Raw genomic sequence first — 9,747 nt, 5'->3', positions numbered from 1 at the left:
CACTGGACAAACTTAACCCAGTCACTTTCTTTCAGCCTAACTTGCCTTGTAGGGTGGTGGTTGTGAGGATACAGTGGAAGAACAACAATGTCATTAGCTGCTCTGAGTCACCATTGGGGAGAACAAGAAGGCAGAAATATCTAATTAAATAAACTCTGAAAAATCCAAATGTGTAGGTCATTAACTCTATGTACAAAAAGCTGGTGGCCACTGTGGAACTGGCCCTGGCCTGGCTGCTGAGCAGATGGGCCCTGACCTGGTGCTGGCCACCACACAACTGGGCCTAAGGTTGCCAGTTCTCCACCAGCTGGAGATGGGGGGAGTAGGGTTGCTAAACCCTAGTTGGGAAATTCCTGGAGATTTGGTTATGGAGCCTGGGGAGGACAGGGACCTCAGTGGAGTACAATGCCATATAGTCCATCCTCCAAAGCATCAATTTCTTCCAGGGGAACTGTTCTCTCTAGTCAAGGAACTGCAATTCTGGAGGATCCCCACGTCCCTCCTGGAGGCTGGCATCCCTAACTGGGCCTGGCCTGGTGCCCACTATGCAACTCAGTCAGAGTTTTTCCCTGAAAGACGCTGTTAGGTGAAGGGAGGGAAGGAAGGAAAGCTGAATGCATGGAACAGTTTGGTTGGCTAGTGGATGGGAAGTAGAGAAAGAAACAGGAAAAGGGAAAGGCCTATAGCCAAGAAAAAACTTTTCCTGGGGCGGGGGGGAGCACATGCCTATATCACTGCTGAGGTCACACAGTAGTGATGCAGGTATGCTGGGGAGTATGACTCTGGGTTTTCCTTCCCTGTGGGAAAAACCCCCACAATACAATAAAAACAAGTTAAATAAAAGCTGTTGGAGAGAGGGACACAGGAAGAGAAAGGAGGCCATCTCAGTACAGAGGAGGTGGGCAGGCAGTGAGTGAACTCTGGGCAGTGGAAAGGGGCAGCAAAGAGGATGAGGGACAGTCTAGAATGGCCCTCCCCAGTTTCCCTTTGCTGCACATGCTCAGAATCATGCTCAGACTGCTACAGGAAGAAATGAACAATGGAGAGATCTCTCTTAATTGGGAAACAGGTGGAAGATAAAGGACGCCAGTGCAGCTCTGACCTGACAAGACCCCATCCACATCACTATGTGCCAATGATGATACCATCTGTGCAGATGCAGCCAGCAGAAAATGGCCCTCTTGCACAGCCAGCCAGCCTCCCGCCCTAGGATTGCCAGGTCCAACTCAAGAAATATCTGGGGACTTTGGAGGTGGAGCCAGGATACTTTGGGGATGGAGCCAGGAGCAAGGGTGTGACAAGCATGACTGAATGCTGAAGGAAATGCTGGCCATCACATTTAAAGGGACTGCACACGTTTAAAATGCCTTCCCTCCATTTGGAAATAATGAAGGATAGGGGCACCTTCTTTGGAACTCAAAGAATTGGACCCTCTGGTCTAATCTTTTTGAAACTTGGGGGTGCGTTGAGGAGTGGCACCGGATGCTATGCTGAAATTTGGTGCTTCTACCTCAAAAAACAGGCCCCCCCAGAGCCCCAGATCAATTCTCCATTATACCCTATGGGAATCAATCTCCATAGGGAATAATGGAGTGCCCAGTAGACATTTCCCCACCCCCACTTTCTGATAAACCTAAAGCGGTGGGAGAACTTCCGGACTGGGGGATCCCCTGCCCCCACTTGGGGATTGGCAACCCTATTCCCACTTCATACCCGCTCTGCACCCATTTAGAAGTATTGCAGTTTTTCATGGCACTTTGGAGAACCAGACTCTGGCAAAGTCCAGACAGGCTTTGAACAGAGAGGCGGCAGCTCATGCGGGCTTGGGGGGAGGGGTTGGGAGGGGAGAGGGAGCCAGCAATGAGGAGGCAGGGGGGCACATATGGCAGTGGGCGTCACTCTCAAACGCACCCCTGTGGCTCCTCTCGGAGAGAAGCTGTGGGGGCTTTTCAGGGGAGGGGAAGAGTGGGGGAGGGGCACACAGAGGAAAGGGAGAGGCCCCATGTCTATCTTAGCAGGTCCCCTACTTGTTATGTCATAATGATGAAGTACCCACATGGCTAGTCCTACACTCTCAGTAGGGCTGCCAGCTTCAGGCTGGGAAATACCTGGAGATTTGGGGGGTGGGGGCACAGCCTGAGGACGGGAGGGGAGAGGAGGGACTTCAGCAGGGTACAATACCATAGAGTCCAGTTTTCAAAGTGGCTGTTATCTCCTGGGGAACAGGTCTGTTGTCTGGAGATCAGTTCTAATAGTGGGAAATCTTCCCCCACCACCTGGAAGCTGGAAATCCTGGCTCTCACCCTAATCTACCACACAGGGTCATTGTCCAGATAAAAATGGAGAAGGCCACTTTGGGTCCTCACAGGGAAGAGCAGTGGGGTATAAATAAACCACACACAATGATAGTTCCCTGATTCTTTCTCCTGATGTGGTTTCTTTTCAATGGAGGCTGAAGTTGGAAAACCAGCAGAGAGGAGGGCCCAGTTTCATCCTTCATCCTCTCCCTACTGCTTTTGCACATGAAAGGAGGAAAATAAGAATATGACTATACAAAGAAATTAAGTTTTGGACATAAGGTAAGACAGAGTCATTTTTTTCACAATTATTTGACAAAATATTTGAAGGCATGATTGTATAATGCATGTTCTTCAGAAGCATGCTGGACAATGGGTTGGCATCCCATTTAGTTTTCATGCATAAATAAGGCCTGGTCTGCATGTACCCAATATATGGACAGAACTTCAGCAGGGCTGAAAAGTCTAGAAGTAAAGTTTTGGATGTGTTTTTGGCTCCCCCTAATGGCCATGTTCTGACAATACTTATAAAATCCATTCTAGTGCAGTATAGAGGTACGGTGTAGGAGGGACTCCTGGCAAAAGTCATATAAATATTATAGACCAACGTGAATATTACCACACTATGAGCCATAGTAAATTCTTTTTGAGGGGTACCACCTAAAAACTCTGGCAGTACAGGAAGAATATATCTGCTTGTTTCACAAAACAGATGGCCATTAATTCTTTCTCAGCAAAACTCATTATTGGCAAGAACCAGGAACATACAAAGGGTTGGAAAGCCAGAAATTCTGCACTGCTACTTGGATGGGACTCTCTCTCTCTACCTATTACATTTTCATTCCACCTTTTGGCCAATGATCACAGGTAGGGTTGTCAACCTCCCAGTGGGGACTGGAGCTCTCCTGGAATTACAAAGGTCAGTTCCCCTGGAGGAAATAGCTGCTTTGGAGGGTGGCCTCTAGGGCATTATAACATGTTGAGGTCCCTCTCATCACCAGTCCCTTCCCTTCCTTTCCCACGCTGCACTTCCCAAAATCTCCAGGCATTTCCCAATCCAGAGGTGGCAACCCTCTGCTCAGGGTGGTGACATGTTTCCTCACTCTCCAGTTCCAGTGGGTGTGGCGTAGTGGTTCATGTGTCAGACTACAATCTGGAAGACCTGGGTTCAAATCCCCACTCTACCACAGAAGTTAGGCAGGTGATTTTGAGGAACCGGTCAGGGTCAGCTTGGGAGGGTGACCACTATAAAATTTTCCCCAATCACCTTTCCTCGTTCCCTCAGGCACACACAGAGAAATCCTGTCAGAACTAAGGTAAACAAGGCACCAGAAAATTTAAAAGTCAAGAACCAAAAATATTTATTGGATTACAAAAGGCAATGGAGAGGGATAAAAATAATACTGATTAGATCTGATCAAATACAACAAATCAGTTGACAGGCAGATGGTTACCGGAATGATCAATTACTATTTACTAGAGGTTTATCAGGCTGAGATAACATAAAAAATAAATATAACACTGGCAGGCTTTAGAACTATACAATACCCTAGGACAGGCAGGCAGTGCCTACTGAGCATTAGGGATGTTTTGCAGTTCAGATGATATAGCCCTCTGCTCTGGCTTCTCAAATCATAAAAATAATAAACTGACAGTCACTCTTTTTCACACACACTGAGAACTCCTGACTGGTGCCAGATTAATTCTCCCACACAGACATACACACTAGCTTCCAGGACTCACACCTCTGAGAGCTAATACCAGCCCATCACTCCTGTGTGTCTCAGCCCCAGCTAGATTCTTTGTCTGAATCTTGGGTTTCCTTTCTAGCCACCAGCCTCCCTCCAGATCTCAGTTTATACAAGTAGTCTGCCTAGATGTGCAGAACTCCCACAGAGAAGGTGCCTGGTTTTGCCCCCTTCTGATTTTAAACTCTCTCTCAGACAGAAGCTCAGCCCAGCTCTGTCTCCACAAGGAACTCAGTCCCACTGGCTGTTCTCAGCTCCTTGTCCAGTTGCTTCACACCACAACTGACTGGCCTAAGTCCCAGTCTTCACACTCCAGACTTTCACTGAAGACTTCAAACTAAACTGAAAACCTTGAGACATTCTCTGCAAGGCTCTTCCAATTTGCTACATTTCGTTTCCATGGCTACATCCCAGCCAGTCATTGCAAGGCTGTTCCCCAGCTCCAGGCTAACTTGCCTGAGTCCGTCACAGTGATCTTGGACCAGTCCCATGCTGACAGCTTTGACTATTGCACAGGGTTGTTGTGAGGATAAAACGGAAGAGAGGAGAATGATGTAAACCCTCACTGGGGTGAAAAGTGGGATGGAAATGGCAACGGTTTTCTATACCACTCCTTCAAAGTAGACTACATCAAGAGAGTGTGCCAGCTGGCTGAAGGTCACCCAATCTCTTTAACCACCGCAACCCACCAGATAGCTGCTTTGGTTGATAGGCGTAGCAGGAACTCATTTGCATATTAGGCCACACTCCCTGATGTAGCCACTCCTCCAAGAGCTTACAGTAGGCCCTGTAAGCTCTTGGAGGATTGGGTACATTTTTTTGGGGGGTGTGGCCTAATATTCAAAGGAGTTCCTGCTACAAAAAAAGCCCTGGGTGTGAGCATGAACACTTCTGAAATTGGTCTTAAAAAGACAGGCTAAGAAATGTCAAGGGTCCCTAAACATCATGCTTCTTGAAGGAGAGCTGCCCCACAAACAGACCCCCCACCCCACTGTTGCAATAAAACAAACCAAAAAGCAAAAACAGAAAAACCTTTGGACCTCTGTGTTTAGAAGTGCATTTTATTTTTGTATTTAATCTCACCAAGGGAGAGAAGTAGAGCCTTCTCCATGAGGAGAACAGGAAATGCTCCAGGAGAACGTCTCCACTGCTGTCAAAGCAAACTGATGAGGAAGATGCTGAGTCTTCTTGCACACCAGGCCTGCCATCTTCTCTTTCCACTGGGGATGGCACTATCCAATTCCCTTTCCCCATCCAGTTCCAGTTGGGCTAGTGGCCTCTCTCACTTAGTCAGATTCATCTTTCTCATTCTGTCCTTTTTTGTGCAAGCTCTTCTTATTCTTTGCATCTTCTCCTTTTTTCTTTTTCTTGGAGGCCTTTCCTCCCAATTTCTCCTTCACATGATTCTTTACCTTCTTGTGAACCTTCCCATGAATTTCCTTAATCATACCAAGGTTCTTTTTTATTGCTTTTTTATTCGCTACCTTCTTCATTTTACCAACGTGCTTTTGAATAGCCTTTGATTTTGCCACCTTCTTAATTTTACCAACCTGCTTTTGAACTGCCTTTGATTTTGCTGCTTTCTTAATTTTACCAATGTGCTTTTGAACTGCCTTTGATTTTGCCACCTTTTTAATTTTACCAACCTGTTTTTGAACAGCTTTTGATTTAGCTGCCTTCTTAATCTTCCCAAGACCCTTCTGTACTGTCTTGTGTTCTGCTATTTTCTTAATCTTTCCCAGTTTCTTTTTAATTGCATTCTTCCCCCCTTTCTTCTCTTTCTTTCCTTTTCCTTTCATAGCAGGTTGTTCTTCCTGCTCATCTTCTTCATCTTCGTGACCCTTTTCATCAAATTCTTTGGCTAGGATAGAGTAGCTGCATTTTAGCAAAATAAAGTCTAATCGCTTTTCACTCTTTACGTCAAATAGATGCAACAAGGACCTCAGTGGGCTGTTTTGGACAAGTTGCTGCCATGTCACCTAAATCCAAAATAGTCTCTGACATGTGGGGAGGGGGTGGGGAGGTGTTGCTTCTGACCAAGCTCGGCCTATCTGGGTTGATGGGCCTCAGCAGTTACCTCATCATGTTAAGTTTAGTTAGTTTAGTTTATTCAATTTATATCCTGCCCTCCCTGCTGAAGCAGGCTCACAGCGGCTCACAATTCATAATAACCTCTGGAGCTAGAAACAGGAAGAACAGTGAGAGACCTCATGCTACCAAATTTTGTTGTCTTCATACCAACACACCATACTACATCTCACAAATGCCTAGAACATCACTGACTTATCTAAGAAAAATAAACCAGAAAGAAGGGTTTTGATCTCCAAGGGCATCACCAAACTGAGCTCTGCTGGTGAATTATGTTGAGACTTGTGAAAAACAGCTGGCATTTGTAAAGGACGAGGGGAAAAGGAAGAATATCTGCTTTTTGCTAAAGTTTGAGTCCTGTGGCACCTATAAGATCAACAAAGTCGAGTCCTGACCATGCCTGGCCCAAAGGACATCCAACTTGCCTCAACCAGAGCCAGGGCCTTTTTGGCCTTGGCCCCAGCTTGGTGGAATCAGCTCCCTACAGAGATCTGAGCCCTTACTGAGTTACTACCTTTTTGTAGGGCCTGTAAAATGGAGCTATTTCACCAGGCCTTTGGTTGAGGCAGCAGGCATCCTATTCCATTGGCGCGCCTTCTTTGCTGCGATACTATATTTGCTGCGATACCATCTTATTATCTTCAATTATTGTATTTTAGACCTTCAGTATGTCGTAGAATGTGCCCAACTGAGCCCCCATCTATAAGTTGCTTATAGTTTTATTGTACTGTTTCATACATTCCAATTTTAATTGTTGTTTTACTATGATGTTATCCATGCTGAGCCTGTTTCTAGGAAAGGGCGGAATATACATTAACTAAATAAATAAAATAAATCAATAAATCCTGGGTATAAGCTTTCATGGGCATGCACACTTCTTCAGATACAGTGTGCATGCTCATGAAAACTTATACCTAGAATCAAACTTTGTTGGTCTTAAAAGTGCCGCTGGACTCAAACTTTGTTCTGCTGCTTCAGACCGACACGGCTGCCCACCCGAATTTGATTTTTATCAATTCTTGCTTCTCACCAACTCATCGGTTTGCTTTGCTTTTACTTGGGTAAAACACGTAACCCACAAGTGCATCTCACCAACAACTTTACCTTCCAATTGATCTTGCTTTTGCATTTCCCGGGCTGCCTCCTTTTCTTTCTGGATTTGTCTCAAAAAGTAATTTTTTTTGGCATATCTCTTGATCATAGGGCCAAGTTTTTTCAGCTTCTTCTTTTTTGAACTGAAAGAGGAAGCAGCTCAGTCAAAGGAAGAACCAGCAGTAGGAAAATGCCTCTTTAGCAAGTCACTCCTATTGTGCATTCTATGGGTCAGATGCCATTGCTTGCCAGGAAGATGTGGAAGCAACAACAGGCCACCTTTCCTTGATTTGATCAGAAACTATTGGTGTTTTTGTGAGCATCTAACATTCACAAGTGTTTCAAGGGAATTTCAGAGGTTGCTTACCAAGAGTGCATGTGCATGAATGCACCCACAGGATCCTGCCCTTCTCACCATTTCCTCTTTCTCCCTAAAACTTATGGTTTCAGGGAAGGGAAGTCATCTGTGGCAGGGGACAGCTCTTTAAAGGAAGGGAAGGGCTTGGGGCCCATTTTCCCTGTGCATTTAATTATTCTTTCACTCTTCCCCAGTGTGACCGTCTGCTAAGGCTGATGAGAGCTGCTGCAACCCAGTCAGAACTGAGTATACACCAACAGTGACTTCCAGCTGGCTGCTGCTATGATGGTGAAAGCCACCTGCTGGGCTGATGCAAATAGCCTTGAAATATGACTGGTTTGAAATGTCAAAGAAATCATCACTGCAAACATATGGGATGCTAGTAAGCAGCTAAGGCTTCACTTTTGAGGGTATCACCTTCAAGGGTTGCAACATCATGTTGTGGACCTGCTTTTCACTGTTACCAGCCCCCAACATTTACCCCAAAACAATATAATGCCTGTTACTGGTAGACTTACTTCAGGAAACACCACAGACTCATTCCAATTAGAAGAGCAAAACTGAAGGCTATAGAACCTTCAACAACTATCTTTGCCAAGGCTGGCCGATGTGGGATCACTGCATTCAGGAGAAGGGGGAAAAAAGTCAGACACATGTATACCAGTCTATGAACAATAATCCACAGCACACCTCAAGTGTGATTGTGAAATGGTTTCAGTTCTCCTCTCACATGCTGTGTTTCTCCATCCATTTCCCACCCCCCTCATCACTGCACAGATAAAAAACAGAGATGCTTGCTAGTTTCCCCAGGGTAAGGTTGGAAGGCCCATAACACGGTTGAACTTGCTGCTGCTAAATAGGCCAATGTTTGATCAATGCCCAAATGAGATTCCTTCTAATGGAAGCTGCCTTGAGTATCCTGGCAAGCTAGAAATGTGTGAGAGATGATTTAATCTCAGAATAGATCTGACTGCAAAAATTACTGCAATGTTGAACACATTCTGAAATATTTATTACCAGGATAGGTGGTTACAGAAAAAAATGGAAGCGAAGCACAGCACTGACATTTTGCATCTATGTGCATGAACATATGTGCATGCCCACTAAAGTCAAGATGCTTTCATTCCAGCAAGAGGGGATAAAACATGTGTGAGTGCATGCAGTATCAGTATCCCTGGCATTAACTCTAAAAGCTAAAGAAGGGTAGAATTGAGGCAGTGTATTAAGTAGTGGGGAGGGAGTTTCACAGGAACTGTGTCAAGCCCATCTTCCCCTCACTTCCCTGCTCCCCCTGGCCTGAAACAGCATGGGAAGGGGAGGGAAGGAGACCAAGCTTCACCCTTTTCCTCCTAGGTCCGTGGTGGAATATTTAAAGTCCCCAATTTTCTTCTTTCCAAATAGCAGAATCATGGCTTTTTCCCTCCCTGTCAAAGTCAAAGTATTTTCCTTCTAATCCATATCCCCTCTAGTAGCCACAACCAGATAGACATGATACTTCCAAGTTACCTGGAAAAAATGCCCTATCTGCTTAGTCCCACATCCCGACACCAAGGCTAGGAACAGAAAGATGTCCCTCAACCTACTTTCCCACCCTTAAGTACAGTCTGTGTTCCTTTACCTTTGTTCCAATTGATTTCTCTTTTGAAGCGAGCATGTGCTGGGTCCTGCCTTGCTTTGTGGGGTATGCTTCTGACTTCCCCAGAAAGGACCAATTTAAAATGGTGCAAAACAAAACAAAGATCAAGAAATCAGTCAGGTTTTGCAATCCTACAGTTTGGTTGGAAGTGCATTGGCATTCAATGAACTGCAGTAACACATAGTGACATGCATTGGGCCACACACACACAAAATAATGTCAGTTGCTCAGATGAGGCTAATATGCTTGGGGCACTTCAGTATTCTCACCTAGTATGCAGAAAGAGCACATTCTAATCAGTTGAGCAAATAATCTAAAATAGGGATGTTATGAGGAATGAAAATTGGGGAGCTTGAGGAACATTTGTTTGCAGGGCCTTTTTTTTAGCAGGAATTCCTTTGCATATTAGGCCACACCCCCCAATGCAGCCAATCCTCCTGGAGCTTATAGTAGGCCCTGTAAGCTTTCGGGGGATTGGCTACACCAGGGGTGTGTGACCTAATATGCAAAGGAGTTCCTGCTACAAAA

The 9,747-nt window shown here is 45.4% G+C and overlaps 1 protein-coding gene across 3 annotated transcripts; it reads right to left on the bottom strand.

The window, feature by feature from the left end:
* Positions 1-5,331: 5,331 nt before the first annotated feature.
* On the bottom strand, positions 5,332-9,152 carry LOC132579446 (axoneme-associated protein mst101(2)-like). Of its 3 annotated transcripts, none has more exons than XM_060249820.1 (3): positions 9,090-9,152; positions 7,238-7,368; positions 5,332-5,906 (listed from the first exon to the last, which is right to left on the bottom strand). In XM_060249820.1, exons 2-3 carry the CDS (start codon positions 7,332-7,334, stop codon positions 5,332-5,334), a joined length of 672 nt encoding a protein of 223 aa, XP_060105803.1. In that variant the 5' UTR covers positions 7,335-7,368; positions 9,090-9,152. The 3 variants fall into 3 exon arrangements, with proteins under 3 accessions (XP_060105803.1, XP_060105801.1, XP_060105802.1); XM_060249818.1 differs by lacking the exon at positions 9,090-9,152 and adding an exon at positions 8,274-8,363; XM_060249819.1 differs by lacking the exon at positions 9,090-9,152 and adding an exon at positions 8,102-8,195.
* Positions 9,153-9,747: the final 595 nt, after the last annotated feature.

Source organism: Heteronotia binoei, chromosome 11 (genome assembly GCF_032191835.1).
Source record: "Heteronotia binoei isolate CCM8104 ecotype False Entrance Well chromosome 11, APGP_CSIRO_Hbin_v1, whole genome shotgun sequence".
Taxonomy (NCBI): domain Eukaryota; kingdom Metazoa; phylum Chordata; class Lepidosauria; order Squamata; family Gekkonidae; genus Heteronotia; species Heteronotia binoei.
This window is presented reverse-complemented; position numbering and strand designations above follow the sequence as displayed.

What these genes read in the sequence shown, in the direction of transcription:
- LOC132579446 (XM_060249818.1), bottom strand. Translation starts at nt 8,350, where the DNA reads ATGAGGGGGGTGGGAAATGGATGGAGAAACACAGCATGTGAGAGGAGA. An exon ending in ATTTCACAATCACACTTGAG is followed by an intron (nt 7,369 to 8,273) that starts GTGTGCTGTGGA and finishes TTCCTCTTTCAG; the next exon opens with TTCAAAAAAGAAGAAGCTGA. An exon ending in AAAGCAAGATCAATTGGAAG is followed by an intron (nt 5,907 to 7,237) that starts GTAAAGTTGTTG and finishes ACTCTATCCTAG; the next exon opens with CCAAAGAATTTGATGAAAAG.